This window comes from Echinococcus granulosus, assembly GCF_000524195.1.
Source record: "Echinococcus granulosus chromosome Unknown EG_S00038, whole genome shotgun sequence".
Lineage (NCBI taxonomy): Eukaryota > Metazoa > Platyhelminthes > Cestoda > Cyclophyllidea > Taeniidae > Echinococcus > Echinococcus granulosus.
In genome coordinates, this window is record NW_020170418.1 from 467,429 (window position 1) to 484,174 (window position 16,746).

Sequence of the window (16,746 nt, forward strand, 5' to 3'; positions counted from 1 at the left end):
CAGATAGCGATCTATGCCGAGGTGTCCGCTGCGGTTACAATGCGCGTTGCATCGAGGGTCGGTGCAAATGTGAGGAAGGCTACAGTGGGGATCCATACCGCGAGTGCCGGTGGGAACGAGGTTAGCGGAAATTGCGCATAAATGTGGAAATTTCACTTCTCAACTGTAATGTACCTTATTTCGTAAATGCTACTCTTCATTTATAATTTGTCTAATTTTGCTAAATGAAGTAGGCTCTTTTCTTGAAAATGCATTTCAGTTTTCACGTCAAATAAACGACTTAATGTCAAATTCATGCTTTGAATCTTTGTGTTAAACAATTCCATGTACCATTTATTACGACCCTAGGGCTCATTTATTCTACTTCTATGGGTATCCTAATGCAACTATTGAAATTGTTCTTTCTTCTGTTGTTTTCGTTACTTTTATTATGCTCTAGATCCCTGCCGAGATGTACGATGTGGTGCAAACGCCTACTGCACAAACGGGCAATGTTTCTGCCAGCAGGGCTACCTAGGCGACCCTCAAATCGAGTGTCGTCCATCATGTAGGCTGATGATGTTTATATTTGTTGTTTTGGCAGCCAAGCAATAGTTGTAGTGAGGAATACATCTTTCACGGTTTTCACTTTACAATTAACTGAGCTTTTTCGTTAGCCATGTCTGATTTCGGAAGTTTCAGGTTTCGAAGGAACTCATGCATGATGTAACGTCTTTCAAGATCTAGCTTATTTTATGCGAAACCAATATATGTGGTCGTAATTGGATAAACATTCTCAATTGATGATATCTTCCTGGAAAGCTAAGAATGCTCTCATTTTTACAAAAATAAAAGTACTTTTCCTCATAGATGAAGATCGGTGCCGAGGTATTCAATGTGGCTACTATGCGCATTGCAGCGACGGTCGATGCCAGTGCGACGAGGGCTACAGCGGCGACCCCTACCGCAAATGTCAGTGGGCAAAAGGTTAGGGCTAACCGCTTCCATTCCTGTTTATTTCATGGAGCATTGTCATTCGCCCGCACGTACCTTGATGAAAACAAAATAATTTATTTTCAGTAGGTCAAATCACCTATTCACTTCTAGCCACAAATCAGTGTTGACACCGCAAGCACATCCAGATTGAGATCAAACGAAATACGAAGCATGTGTAACTATTGTCAACCACGCCTTTCAGCTAATTTTCTCAAACCACTTCAGGTCTAAGACGCCTCATTCCCTTTTTATTGTTAACCTTTTGGATTTCCGAAAAGCAACAATTTCCGAAGAACAACAATGAGTTGAAACCAAATCATTTACTGTTAAGTATTCTTATTGAATTGATACAACCGTATTCAAAACTTGGGAAACTAGTCACACTAATTTGCAATAATCAGTACTATGTGTATGAATTCAGGTATGAGTGGTTTTTGTAACAATGAATTCATATTTGCCTAACGTCTGCGAGTAATACTTCAGGTCAAAGTGAGGATGTGTGTAGTTTGCCCACGGAAGTGGGTCCCTGCCTTGCGGCTATACAACGCTACGCCTATAACCGCTCCAGCGGTCGCTGTGAGGTCTTCTACTACGGTGGATGTCAGGGCAACGCGAACAACTTTGATAACCTGGTGGAGTGTCAACAGCGTTGTGAATCACTCAGTCAAAGAGGTTTGCCTCATGACATCATTGTTATATTATATCTGCTTTCGGGATGACCTGATCACTCGGTTGTTAAGTTGTATCCCCTTTCCCGATTTTATTAAAGATCCTTGTGCGAATGTTCGATGTGATCGCAACGCTTACTGTGTGAATGGTTATTGCTATTGCAACCCGGGCTACGAGGGTGATGGCAATACCTATTGTCGACCAGCTTCTTCGGGTATGCCAATGTTCAGTTTGTAATGGTTTTAAACCGAGTTTAGGTGCGCTGTTCTTCGTGTTTGCTAAATTTTTACCAAATGGTGTCGTTAATTCTAATAATAATATACCTCCCTTTCGACTAATTCATAAAAGTAAATAGGAAAAATTACCTAGTTAATTGCAAAACTCATTCAATTGTATTAAACGTTTGAGGAGATTTCATAGCTTTATAGCTGAAACAGTACTGTCCAGTTTCAAAACCGAGTCATACCTCTGCATGCATACGCACGCATTTTGGCCGACAAGCTTCAGCATTTTTGCGGATCAAGGTGTGGATGACACATTTAGCTAAACCCGAATTTGCAAATCTTGCTTTTAATCTATGCATGCTCAGTGTTATTTTCAACTTTAATTCGACCAGCAGAGCAACTTTTTTTATTTAAATTCGCCTTAAAAATAAGAAAATTTTTGAGTCCTAATTTGGAGGTCTTGCTTGAGCGTAGGCACTTACAGCAATTCCTTTATCCTTAGGTGGTGACCTCTGTGAGAGCGTACGATGTGGAGAAAATGCCGAGTGTCTGGGAGGTCAGTGCAAATGCATGGAGGGCTACTACGGCGATCCCTTCCACTCTTGTCAATCCATCGGTGGCGGTGAGCTATTTCTTACCACTAGTTCTCCTTAATGAAACGTCCCAAGGCTTGTTGAGGAATGGGACGTTTAGGCTACGCTGAAAGCGCTTTTTCTTTTCTTTATGAGACGCTTTCGTATCCTTTTGCAGACAAGTCACCATCTAACCCGATTTGTCGTTTCCCAATTGATGCCGGGCAATGTTACGATCGAATGGAAAAATATGGTTACGACTCACGAACAGGTCGCTGTGAGAAATTTTTCTACACAGGGTGCCTGGGCAACGAAAATCGCTTTGACACCTTTGAAGAGTGCGAAAGGGAATGTGGTGCAGCACAAACTAGGGGTAAGTCGATGTTTATCATTGTTGCTCCGAATTCGATGCTCAGAAACGTGGTAGGATAAGGTTTACACTCTTGGGCTTCAATATCCGACCCAATCTTCAAATGTCCAACAACTAGCCATCGGTCATAGTAGCTGATAGTATCTTTCCATAATATAATCCAAATTCTTCCACTCACCATTAAAGCGAAACGTACTACGATATTTTAACTGCAACATTAATGGCAATCCAAATTATGGACCTGCTACCTAGTTTGGAAATCCAGATTTCCACGTTATTTTGAAGCCCGTTCCCCAGATTATTTAGACAACTCCAGGTCTCATCTTATCTCCCACGATCATCTCACGGCGTTCACTTTGTACAACTTTTTGCCTACCTCAAAAATACTTTTTATATCACATTCAGAAACAAGGCATTTTAACAACTCCGGAAAATTTCCCATTTTCCGGGAATTATTTCAATTTCAACAGTTGACAAGTGGTGGTTGTCTTGGATTCCGTGCATAACTATGAAAAAAGGAAACTGCTATCATATCACACAAATGCTGTGGAGGAGCGAATACCTTACGAATGTTATTTCCTACAGTTCCATTCTCTAATCAGGTGCCTGATAAGTGTTTCTTGCCTCTGATAACTGGGACCTGTGGGAATGCCCAGACCCGATTTGGCTTCTATCCTCCCACTCAGCGCTGTGAGGAGTACAGTTACAGTGGCTGTGGGGGAAACGAGAACAACTTTGAGACAAGACTGGACTGTGAAACCGTCTGCAACGGTATACTAAACCGTCAACTTCCCAATGCAACATGTTTCATAATTCTTAAGGTGCATGACATCGCGGCATTTTTTGTGCATCACTTCTCAGCGACTTCATGCGTTAAGTTCTTTTGAAAACACATTTACTCGATTCCAGATTTCATTGATGTGCATAAAGCGAAGCTAATCATCGTTATTGAAATGATGACTGCATTGGAAGACCGCATACCTATCTCTCCGTATGCTCCATCTCCCTTTATCCACAATATCATGCCATTCCGCTCGCATGGAGAAAAATATTGCCATGATAGCATGCATAAGTGGGAGTTTTAATGTAACAAAAAAGGGTGGATTTTTAGTCTCCTGTGCAAATACACACTGTGGCACGAACGCCGTGTGTGTGGATACCAGTTGCGTCTGTTTGCCTGGACACGAGGGAAATCCACGAGCTGGCTGCAAGCGGTTTCGCCTCAAAGTGGGTAGAGGAAAATCTCAAGGTGGGCATGTTTTAATAGATACTGAGCTATTTCATTTAGCACTACTCACCTTGCACAGTAATGATAGACGTAGGCACGAATTCAATTTCTGTTTCATCCCTAAGAGTGGCTTGAAGGGGAGGATGCAAACCAGAGAATGGTTATTATTAGTTTGGTCTTTATTATTTTGTAGTAATTGGTGATAGGCCCCATATTTTGAAAACCCTCACATAGACATAGTCAACCAAGTTAACCTCTACAGCGGCATATTACAAGGGGAAAATTGGATGATGTCGGAAGGGATTTAAAATGACCTCATGGATACTGCATCTCACCCCTCCAAGAGCACAGCGCAGACAATTTAATTCATGAAATTCATTTCAACAATAGCGCTTAAGCGCTCGGGAATCTGTTACCTACCCCTTCGCACCGGTCCCTGCCACAACCGGAGCACGCGATACGGATACTTTCCCCCACTGAAGAGGTGTGTTCGATACACCTACGGTGGTTGTCGAGGCACTCAAAACAACTTTCTCACCGAGGCGGAATGCGAGCAACTGTGCAAAGGTATCTAATCGAGAGGCATGCCCCACATCTCCCTTTCTCCACTCTCAAAGAACGAAAAGTGCATGTCGTGTCCGCATCTCAAGGGTTATGTGATCCATCTCTCTCATCGGTATCCTAGGCTGGACTCGGAATTAGATTTTAGAAATGGTTCTGCATGAAGACGAAGGTGATGGTAATATTGACAAAATACTAACCATTTCCCTCCTACACCTGCCGCTGTCATGGCTTGTCAGTCGTTTGGCATGAAGACTCAAAATCATCCAGATTTTTGGCATGTCATTACTCCAGTATCTACCTTCTAACAGTCTCTGAATTTCGGCAACCTGTGAAGCTGAACGAAACCTGCAAGTGGTCAAGCACTGCCAGATGCTCGCATTTTAACGTGTCCCAACTGCGTGTTTGCTAGATCCATGCGACGGCGTGCGCTGTGGCTATAACGCAAGGTGCGTAGAAGGTCAGTGCGTGTGCGAGCCTGGGTTTGGAGGCGATCCCAACTACGAGTGCAAAGCAGAGAAAATGGGTGGGTCTACTTACGAATGGGCTGAAAATTTGCATAAGCATCAGACACGTTGCTAGAGGTCACGCATTTCAACATTAAACACCTCTATCACCTAACTACATTCAAAGCATTTTGGTGCAAGTAGAGCTAGATCAAACCTAAATGTTAACCTATTTTTCATGATTTATTAAAATTCTTGTGGTCTACTTATTTAAAAGCTAAGGTTTGCAGCTTTTGTCCTGTTTTCATATTTATTGCAGCCACTAGGGTACCTGGTCTTCACTTCCACTGTGTGGTGCATAAAGCATCGTCTGCTGGAGAACAATGCGAAAGTTAGTTAAAAGGGGGAGCAAATATGTAAATGTCACCTCACTTCAAAGAACGAGATCTTTGAAAGATACGACTTGCAGAGTTCAAATCGATCTAATCCACCACTATGATTATTTAGTGGGTGCAAGAGAAAAGAGTGGTAGGGGTCTGGTTTTAAACAGGAACCATCGCTAGACGACAACCCCGACACTCTACTTCAAACGAAGGCGGATGTACTTGTCGTTGTGTGAAATGTTTTGGACGATTAAACGGTTGAACTATTTTTAGATAAGTGTTTTGGTGTACGATGCAGCGTTAACGCGCGCTGTCAAGATGGCTATTGTGTTTGTGAGGCTGGTCATAGAGGCGATCCTTACCGGGAATGCCGACCCGCTGGTATGTTTGTGCACGAATCACGCCTGTTTACTGCGCTTACTTCATATGCGCTTTTAGTTGGCCTGTTGCACAGCATATTTAGCTTGTTAAAATGTGGCATCTATGCTGTGGCATGAGCATTGGCTTAACTCTTTCCCCTGTTATTGTAAGACGACAATTTGTTTCCATATCCGATTCTGCGCAGATGGACCTTTTTATGTTAATCTGCTTTATTTTAACTGATTTTGAGTTGGTGAGTCTTGATAGCGAGTGGATTGGTTACTAACTGGCTGACTATTGCTTCACGGCCCAGTTGAAGAGGTGTGTCAGGATGCGTGATACCCCTACCATGCGGTATGTTGACGATAAACGTTTCAGCTTACTGGACACCCTTGAGGATGCGTCCGGCAACTGTGTCCACGATGGCTAGTGGTAACTTTATGCCTGGATTGTGGCAATCAATGTCATAAGTGGTCAAAATAGAGACACCTTTACCACAAATTCAATCTATCATAAAGAGAGCCCATAAAAGCAAGTATTATGTCTAATAAAATGGTTTCTTAGATCATGCTACATAAATTTACAATTAGCTCCTTCTTATAAGTACCTAAATTTCAAAGATGAAGCATTTAGCCCTCTTGACCACATACTTATTAGAATTGAATTGCCATGTTTTGGAGTTGGTAGCAGTGATACTAGACCAGCAAGACTCAGATACACCAGTAATGTATATGAATCCCCAGGACAAGTTCCCAAGATTAGTTTCTTATTCAGTTGAGCGGGAAACCATTGCGTATAGCCGAAATACGTGAGTAACCTCTTAGTGACGGAAAGGCTATTTTGTCAAAGCAGGAAACACAATTCATTAATCACTTGCTCGACTGCATTAATTTACTCATTGTGCGCCTTTTGTTGATGGCCCGTGATTTCCCTTCCATTGTTGGTCTTGTGCTGTTGAACATCCAGATGCTTGCCGTGGTGTCCGTTGCGGCTACTACGCCAGGTGTGTTGAGGGCAGGTGCGAGTGCGAGCCCGGTTATACGGGAGACGCGTACAGTGAATGCAGGCCCGGTGAGTCGGCTGAGAACACGTGCTGAGGAATGTCAAACTCCTTTAAAGCAGTACTATCCTGTATTGAAAGTATGCGTGTCTTACAGTGCTTGCATTGCGACTATTTCGCAATATCAAAACTAACCACTTTAATTTTCAACTCGGAAAATATTTCAGTAATGCAGCAAAGAGGCTCGCCATTAAGCCACATTATAGTTGCACGGAAACTTCATAAAGAACTTTGAAAAGCATACTTATGTTCCGCTGTAAAATAAGTAATGAAATGTGCATGCGATAAGCATTAAATAAACAAACTTTGAACAATAAATGTTGCGTGGTGGCATGAGGAATGATTGCATATTTTCGCACCCACAATATCTCGTTTCCTCCCCATGCTTTCAGAGGCTAAACTGGACCTCTGTGAGGTACTGGGTTGCGATGAAAATGCTGTATGTCTTAATGGTGAATGTAAATGCCGTCAGGGTTTCACAGGCAACCCCTACGAGGGCTGCGTGGCAATACAATATCTAAGTAAGTCAGACCACATTACTGGGTGCACGTTCTGAAAGGCCAGTTCTCACTTACCTCTGCCTACCCAGAACCAGCTACAGGAACGCTTCCTGATCCATGCCATAGAGTCGCCTGCGGTAAAGGAGCTTTCTGTGATCTCGGTACTTGCCGCTGTCCAGAGGGTTTTCAAGGCAATCCCTACATTAAATGCCAGTTTGTTAGTATATTTCTGGGTAAGCTGCATGCACCTGAAGTGCCTGCGCCGAGAGCCAGCCCTCCAGTTGAGGGTATTTTTTCAGAAGCTCTCTGTATTTGATGCATGCAATATCCACACGTATGAAAGTCATGGAAGTTATCCATGGGATTAGGAGTTTCGCACTTCTTTGGTTTCATTTGGGATCGTCACCCTACTCTTATGTACATTCGATTTGAGATTCACCCAGCCCAATTTTAATTTCACTAGCTAAAAATAATCTAAAGAGCAGTGCATTAACGGGAATGCCTGAATGCACAAAGGATATCAATGCTTCTCACTACTTCCCGCTTTTATGCGCATGCTTTTCGCGAAGTTGGAAGTGAGGGTGTTGGATTACTGCCAAAATTACAGCATGTTATGACTATGCTGCTAAGTATGTTGCTTAAAGCAGACATTCTCAACTTAATTTTCACTTAAAACGCCTCAGACCTCTGCCGAGGAGTGACGTGCGGCCTAAATGCTCAATGCATCGACGGACACTGCAAATGTCTTTCAGGATACGAAGGAGATCCGCAGCGAGAATGCCGAAATAGAGGTTACATTTTACTCCCTTTTCCAAACACTCGCCTCGATACTATGTACAGCATATAGAAGAAACGGTTTACGGATATTTCATTAATACCAATAGCTTACACTCGATATAAGCTAAATTATCTTACCTATTTTTTTCAGTTTTTATCACATATCCCTTTATGAATGGTTAAGTGAACCCGTTGAAGTATGTGTTCTCCTTTAAGAGTTCAATTCATGGCAGTGTCTAGAAGTGTTTAGGTGAATGTGCGACACTAAGCAGCTGTAAATTCACCTTTTAGAGAGTTGTAGGGGTCACCGCTGTGGCCCGAATGCATACTGTCGTGACGAGGTGTGCCACTGTGAAACGGGCTATCAGGGCAATCCCTACACTGGGTGCGTTCAAATCAGTGGTGGGTCTGAATCCAATGCATGCGCTTTGTACAGTTATAAAAAAATGGGGCAGTAAGTTCTAAGGGCATCACCGAATGTGTAACGCTGTTTGAGAACACTCACTTGACCAAACTCACTCAGGGCTAAGTTTCAACTCCATAGATGATTAGAAGATCCATTCCGCATTTACAGATTGGGATAGGGGGTGATGGGGATGACGGCAGCTTTGCGTTATCAGGATTTAATTTACTTAACACATGGATTTATAATTATTCAATCCACAGTTGTATCCACGTCCGGAAATTTTTTTCTCTACTTTTTATCAATGTCTAAACTTCCTTGAAAGATAGCTTCACTTGCTAAAAACACGGTAAAAGGTACTTACTCTTTGTTGTAGATCGCTGCGATGGTGTTCAGTGCGCCTCGAATGCTTATTGTGCAAACGGATATTGTCGTTGCAATCCCGGCTACGCTGGCGATGGCTTTATCGAATGCCATTACCAAGGTATGCACAATGTTCTGCAATTCCGATTAGTCCATAATTTTAATATAATACTCTCAAAAGCGAAATTTACTCTTGGGTCCATGCCTTTAATCCGAGGGTAGCTTACAGGCCCACGTTCAGTGATAAGTCAAATGTGCAGGTTCCATGTACCCATGTATGGTCTACAATCTGTCCATTGATGACCCACATGTTATTCTTCCTTGCTTATGAAGGTTCATGCGCTAACGTCCAATGCGGAGTCAATGCCCACTGTGTGGACGGACGTTGTGTATGCTGGCCGGGTTACACGGGTGATCCCGATAGTAGATGCGACCCCGCTGCTGGTAGGGTTTTTTTTTCACTGATGTTTGACATGATAGATATGTGAAATCGATAAATGTCTGCTTAAATACATCTCCTAGATCCATCCTTCTGTAATGGCAGACGTTGTGGCCAAAATGCTGTGTGCGATCAGGACCGCTGCATTTGCAAATATGGCTTTGAAGGCGATCCCTACTACGGCTGCACCGAAATTCGTAAAAAATCTTATGTTTCGCTAATTATATATGTAATGGGTTAAAAGGAACCCACATTGTGCACATCATTGTCTATGCTTATCGGATGTATTTATAGCTCCTCTAAATTTAAACAGCCAAACTTTTCAATTAATCACCTTTCGTTAATTAAAGTGGAGACTTTAGGCGAATATGGGCACCGAATTTGTAATGATGGTCTACAAATGTTTTTTACTAAAATCATATGCTATCAAGCCTAAATATACCACAATGTCACTGAAGTTATAAACTTTTGTCTTCACCACCAGCTCATAAACCCGAGCGCTGCGGCAACACCTACTGCCATGAGAGGGCGCGCTGTCACAGTGACACGTGCTACTGCGAGTATGGTTACGCGGGCGACGGTGTATCGGTGTGCGAAAAGGTTGAGGAGGGTAAGGCGAGGCGGTATCGCCTTACCTTAACTCTTACTTTATCAATCACAGAAGACATGGTATTCTTGGCTTGTAGATCTCTGCAAACGAGTCCATTGCGCGGAGAATGCAGAATGCGAGGCCGGTCTCTGCCAGTGTAAACCAGGCTTCAAGGGTGATGGCTTCTCCGAATGCAACCCCGTAGAGGTTGATCCGTGTACGTTATACTCGCATTTTTTATACAAATCTGCATGACGCATTGAAGGAAGTGGTCAACTTTTCAAATAAACAAAGTAAGATTTTAGTTGAGGTCCGGTGTATTTACCCTCCGGCTTCTTTCTAGCAGCATCTCGGAGCCCATGCTGAAGCATAGGCCACTGCATCTCATCATTACATTAAAATAAGTGGTATGGACGATTTATTGAAAAGAACACACCTTAATAGTCGTGACAGGAAGCTGAGAGTTCGTACTTAGACTGACTGCTGAGTTTTGACTTCGAGAATGATTTCTGTACTCTAAAATCTCCCTAAGCTGTACTCTTTCTAATAATCTTAGATATGTTCTGCACTTAATGCTGAAAGCATGTAAAAAATCTTGCTAACCTTAGTACCTACTTTTGAGCCTCCTCACTTTAACACTTCTCTCGTTGTGAATTGAAATTTTGTTCACATTGCCAACAATATTCAAACCTTTCATTTATCTCCACCACTCTAATGCTTTGACATTCTGTCATCCACACGTCAGCCTCCTGCAATGGCCGATACTGCGGAGCCAATGCGGAGTGCCGCGACAATGTGTGTGTGTGCGTGTCAGGCCACACCGGTGACCCCTACGACATTTGTACCCGCGAACGACCCCTTTCCGGTAAGGTCCCGGCTTACATGTGATTAAATTCAGTAGCCCTATGCATAAAAGCTGTTAAATTTATATGCCTTCTAAATTTTGATATCAGTTGACCAAAAGTCGAAGAAACACGGCTCTTGTTCAAAGCAAGCCCATCCGGACATCTATGCAACTGTTCGATTAGGTGCTCGAACGAATTACTAGAACAGTCGACAGTTAGGTTATCCATAAGTGTCACCACAAAACCCACTTAAGGCTAATGTTAGCTTTGGACTCCTACAGATTCTTGCCACGGCATTGAATGCGGCTCCAATGCATACTGTCAGAATGGTGGCTGTGTTTGCTATGAAGGATTTGAAGGTGACCCCAGCCTCGCATGCAAACCGATTTACGATCGTAAGTTTCATATCGAAAGTAGTGCTACTGGACACTTTTCCCACTTGATATCACATAGTGACAGTGTAGCCACATGCATCAACCAACTGATCAGTGGCTTCACTTTATTACTGTTTAAGAACTTGAAGCAATTAATGGGGGAAACGACTATGAATGTTTAACTTCTTGTTTATTTTCAGCTTCCTGTATGGGTATTCGTTGTGGTGCCAACGCCTACTGCAGAGGAGGAAGGTGCATTTGCCCTCAGGGTTACATGGGTGATGCAAACCAAGTCTGCTATCCTGTTTGGGGTAAGGTGCCACTAAAGTGCTCATATCAAGGATATTTTACAACTAAATTAATAGCTCCAAATTTACTAAATTTTACATTGAAATGATTGACTTCATCTGAAAATTTCCTCATTATTCCTACTTAGTTCCAACTTCGCTTCTTTTTAAATGGGATTAGAACTGTCAGCCTCAAGGCGGTTTGGCCAGGTATCTTTTGCGGTGGCTGAAGAATAGAGGAGTTAATAGCTAGCTCGAAGAAACAGCAATACTTGCACGTCCACGTTTAGGAAATGTTAACAAGAGGAGAGGACAAATTTTGTCTTTGAATTTGCTCAGTAAACCCACCCTTCCACTGCTCAGGCTTGCGGGTATGCTAGTCCAAGTGGTCTTCCAAATAAAAGTGCGTTAGCTTATGAAACTTCACTATTCAAGGATCTTCTACTGTTGATGTCTGTAACAACCTTGCGTGTCACCCGAACGCATCTTGCTCCGAGGGCCAGTGTCACTGCAACTACGGCTTCGAGGGAGACGGCTTCATTGACTGCTGGTCTAAGGATCCTGGTGCGTACTGTGTCAATTTTCTGGTTGCATTGGGTCTTAACTTTTAATGTCTTCCGGTTCTAAACTATTCCGCGTATTAATTAATTAATTGAGGTGTAGTACTTTGCTGTTCGATGCAGAAACAATGACGTGTTTATAACTGCTGATGATCCTTCACAAAAATAGTCAAGCATTTATTTTTGGTGAAGGGTAAACTCGTCCGGCGATTTTACATTGAGTAGTCACAAAAAGTGTCGCTAGTAATTACCCTTTTTTGTGATGGATAACTTTGTGTTTTGGAAGATCAGCAAGCCTTATTAGAACATTTAGTTATGCCTGAGTTCTGTCTCTATTAGACAGTATTATCACTACACTTTTTCAATCAAGTCGTTTCTGTTAACTACTAAAAAAGTAGTTATACTTCAAAAATGTTGAGGAATAGAGCATTAGGAAGTGCAGAATCGAGCTAGTAGATGAAGAATAAGATATTGTTAAAAGACCAAAATAGATTGTTTGCGTAATGTTATTAAGGTGTCTGTTTAATGCAGCGAACCTGTGCGACTGCAGAGGCGTACCAGCCTCTATGGCGGGATGCTCAAACGGCAAGTGTCGTTGTATGCCGGGTTTCAGGATGACCCGCGACAACTACTGCGAGGAGTGCCGTGGAAATGGTGGGTGCGCAGCCAATGCGCAGTGCATCTATGACAGGCAGATCCAACACTACCGGTGTGCATGCGATCCCGACTACTTGGGCGATGGTGCTATCGCCTGCATTCCAGGAGTGGTGGCTAACCGTACTGAGGCGGCACAGTGTCGTGCGCCCTGCCACCGCTTCGCCACTTGTGACGAATACGACGGGCGTTGCAAGTGCCGACCCGGTTTCATTGGCAACGGCTACACCTACTGCAATTTCGACTGTAACCAGTGCCTTAGTGAGGCACAATGTGTGCCCGAGTCCAGCCAGTGCGTCTGCCCGCCCGGGTATATCGGCGACGGTGTTCGCGTATGTCGTCCGGCCACCAGCCAAGGTGGGTTGTGTCCACTTAACCGTATCCGTGTTTGCCTCTTCTATTTCCCTCCAACGCGATTCATGTTTGGTAGGTCTGTTCACACTGCGAATTGTGAAGGAGAGCGAAACGATTCGCGTGCGCGAGGACTCGGGAGCGCTCACCCTCCGTTGTGTGCTCTCGGGTGACGTGCGTAACGTGCAGGCACGTTGGTTGACACCCGGTGACGTTGGTCGCACCGACGAGCAGTACACACACGAAGGTCGGGAGCTCTGGCTCACTATCAGCCAGCCCAGCCCTAAGGATTCTGGCCTCTATGTTTGTCAGGCCTCACGCGTTTCAGACACCATCAATGTTGTTGTCGAGCCACAACAAAAGAGTATGGTTGTCTTATTACATCGAAGTTGCCAATTGCCGTGAGGAATAGGATTGAATTAAGTTTTAATGCCTAAAAGTGCCTTGTACTTTCACTGGAAGTGTATCCAAAAGTGCATTTAATTTAGACTCCTAGATTTAGCAAAATGCACCGATTTACTTATACATGTTTGTTATTCGTACCGATGTTTTGTAGTTGGAAGATGAGATGCATGTGTGAAGTTGTACCGTCATTTTTGGTGTGAGTTAACGGGCTCTAATTTTAACATTTTTTTCACCCTCCTTCCCGAAGTTCAAACCAAGCAGCTTTTCCTTACGAGTGATAACGGAATTCTCACGGTTCAGACCCAAAGCGAATCAACGACAGCGGCCCAGATCTGGCACATTGGTACGTTGCCCTTGTGGCTCCCAAAATTTTAGGTCAGAAAGTTTATCAAGCAGCATTTACTATTTGCCCTCCAAATAATTAGGAATTAGAGATAACTAAGATGAGGTTCCAATTACATCCCATTGCAAGCACTTTTCAGACGGCTAAAACGGCACGTGGCATGATCTAAATAATGTGTTGCGAGCTAAAATAGACCGGCATATTTCGTCAGTATTGGCCTCGAAATGATGTGAACGTGTCAACAGGGCGCTTGACTTGTACTGACAGAAGTGGACAAATGCGGCATTTTCAAACTGACATTAAAGTTTTCGAGGTCCCAACGAAACAGTAAGGATACTCGAATAACTGTTTGCATTGTGCCATTAAATAATAGTAAAAAAGTGAGATCAGTCAAATATGAACGCATCACAAATTTTCATTTCGGACTTTGGGCTGCCAATGTTACTTTGAATAAGAACAATGTCCATTAATCACATCCATTTTCGCTGCCACCAGTGGGACAGGTGAATGACATAAGCATGAACACTAAATTAAACTGCAATCGCTAATTAACATTACCATTAAATGTGAGGTCCTCAGGAAGCATCAAACAATGATTAGAAGCTTGATTTGAAGGCCTAGAATCATTGCACACCATCCAATGTGAGATTTGTGATTTATCGCGCAAAAATACATGTGGATTAAAGGAATAATCAGTAAGCCATAGCATGGACACTCTTGCTATTTCCATGTACAGCTGAGAATAACAAGCACAGACCCGTGGCACTGGCGCTGGACTGTAAGACGGATCGGTTGGTCTACACCAGCGACGCCGGACGCGCGCTGCGTTTCGGCAACGCCAGTGCGGCGCGTCTTAACCAGCCACCAGAGCTCATCTTCCAAGACAACTCCGCCAAGTTCACCTGGATCGCTGTCGATCCAGCATCAGGCAACATCTTCGCCATCGACGAAGATAACAGTCGGATTGTCGTGGTGAACTCCGATCGGCCTAACCAGGTACACACCTACAAGAAACTCACAGATCGCAGGTCTGACAGAGACTTCGTTGCTGGCGGAATTGCTGTTCACCCCGGACTCTCGTAAGTTCCACTGTCACTCGCATCCCAAAGCTAAAATAGTTTTGTCGTTTCTTATTTTCTTGCATCTGAATATTTCATAGCTCTAAAACTAGGGTTTCTAAAAAAATCTTTCGCTTTTTTCCACCTTATGAAAAATGGGACTTCCAAAAATTTCCCAAAACATGTGTTTTCACTGTTTAGGCAGAACTATTTCCACAAATTTTGTGCCTCAAATTAAAATATGTTACCACTGTCCCATTCACGTTATCTAGGTTGATAGACAATCAGTTAATAGATGCAGCGACTAATGCATACATTCCTTGAAGTAAAGGCAGTTTGGTATAAGTCCTAATACCACTTACTCCTCGTATTCCAGACTGGTGTACTGGGCTCAAGTGGCGAACAGCGATTCCGAGAAGAGGGAAAGCGTCATCAAGGTCGCCTCGATGGCTGACCCCGAGAGGGTGAGTGAAATAACTCGCGTGACCGGGGCGCTGATATCACTGAGCCTTGCGGTGACTGATGACGTCACGGGTGGTGGAAACACCGCGGGTCGCCTTTGTTGGCTCCAGCGCCGCCAGTTGATGCCCTACTCGCGCACTGAAATCCACTGTGCCCAGCTAGAGACCTCTGGCAGGACTATTCACTCAAAACGACTTCATAAGAGCTTCGACACTAATGAGGAACCCTCTTGCGGTCTTATTCAAGATGACGATACAATCCTCTGGACTAGCCTCTATCGGTTAGTTAATTAAACATAACATAGTAGTAAACAAAAGCTTCTGCGGTCACTTTTATCATTGCATTTATACTTTCTGCGAGAAATTGTAACAAATTGAAAGTAAAAACCGATGTAGGCGTGGAAAATGATTGTAGTTTGGCAACATGTATTTTAAGTTGCCGGTTCATCTATTCTTCACTTAACTATTGGATTTTTGAGCTGGAAATGGGATAGATGGTTTGCACATTTTAAAATCAAACAGCATGAAATTCCTCCCATCCTACTGATGGGACTGCATTTGATATTTTTTAACCTACTTTAGCTCTGAATTTGTATGCTTTAACAGACTTAACACTTGTAGTATCGTCCTCTTAATCCGATTACCTTTTCAGAAAAATCTACCGATCCCTCAATCCATCCACGTCGATTTACGTAAAGGGCGTTTGCTGCTCCAACGGCTTCCAGTCAATGGCCATCCACAACATCTGCAAGCGTTGTAAGTGCCCCAATAACTATCTGAGTCAAGGTTGCTCGTAGCTTGATCTACTTCGAGTAATTACATCCTTGGTCCTTTTTAGCAATGACAAATGCCTGCAGCTATGAGAATGGCCGGTGCCGTTACTTCTGCCTCCCAGGAGGGCGTGAGATGGCACACATCTGCAGGTGCCCCGACGATCAGCCAAACTGCATTGCGGAACACGCCAAATCGCGCTTTTTGGGCTACGCATATTCCTGAACAATCACTCCATCTGATGCACAGTCTGTCTCCGAGTAAAATATCCATTTAAATAAACCAGCTGTTTATTATTTTCTCTGTGAATTTAGTTGGATTTGAATTTTTCTAACCTCCCTCACCCATTTCCTCTTCATAACGCATCTTCATTTTTAATATGGAATCTCAAACCTCGCCATTTGGACATTATGTTCGCAGGCATGGTGTCTCTGCAGACACTTGCCCCCACCTCATCTGGACCTTACTTATGAACATGATTTTTAAATTGCCCTTAATAAACATTAAAACCTTCAAAATAAAACGTCAATGTTGTGTTCTTTCGAGCCAGAGTGTGCTGCAGTTACCGAAGTTGATTTTGAAAGGAGAAATTTGAGAACTGCATGAACTTCCAAATAACAGTGATGTGCGCTAGTGCTCTTTTTAATTTTAGTGAATGATGCAATGGTTAACATGAACAATCAGTCCCCTATAGGGTCCATAGCGCAATTGACAATTA

At 43.3% G+C, this 16,746-nt stretch overlaps 1 protein-coding gene across 1 annotated transcript; it reads left to right on the top strand. All coding sequences in view use genetic code 11, as the record gives it.

Moving 5' to 3' along the window:
- Window positions 1–849: 849 nt before the first annotated feature.
- Window positions 850–16,253, top strand: EGR_05317 (Papilin; the record flags this gene model as incomplete). Its single annotated transcript, XM_024494566.1, has 28 exons — window positions 850–955; window positions 1,459–1,647; window positions 1,745–1,858; window positions 2,371–2,490; window positions 2,619–2,813; window positions 3,396–3,581; window positions 4,429–4,605; window positions 5,012–5,125; window positions 5,702–5,809; window positions 6,755–6,859; window positions 7,241–7,369; window positions 7,438–7,635; window positions 8,417–8,527; window positions 8,905–9,012; window positions 9,225–9,335; window positions 9,815–9,940; window positions 10,017–10,136; window positions 10,665–10,784; window positions 11,046–11,159; window positions 11,339–11,449; window positions 11,861–11,989; window positions 12,517–12,996; window positions 13,070–13,354; window positions 13,643–13,738; window positions 14,475–14,817; window positions 15,173–15,538; window positions 15,910–16,013; window positions 16,096–16,253. 28 exons carry the CDS (start codon window positions 850–852, stop codon window positions 16,251–16,253), a joined length of 4,623 nt encoding a protein of 1,540 aa, XP_024351037.1.
- Window positions 16,254–16,746: the final 493 nt, after the last annotated feature.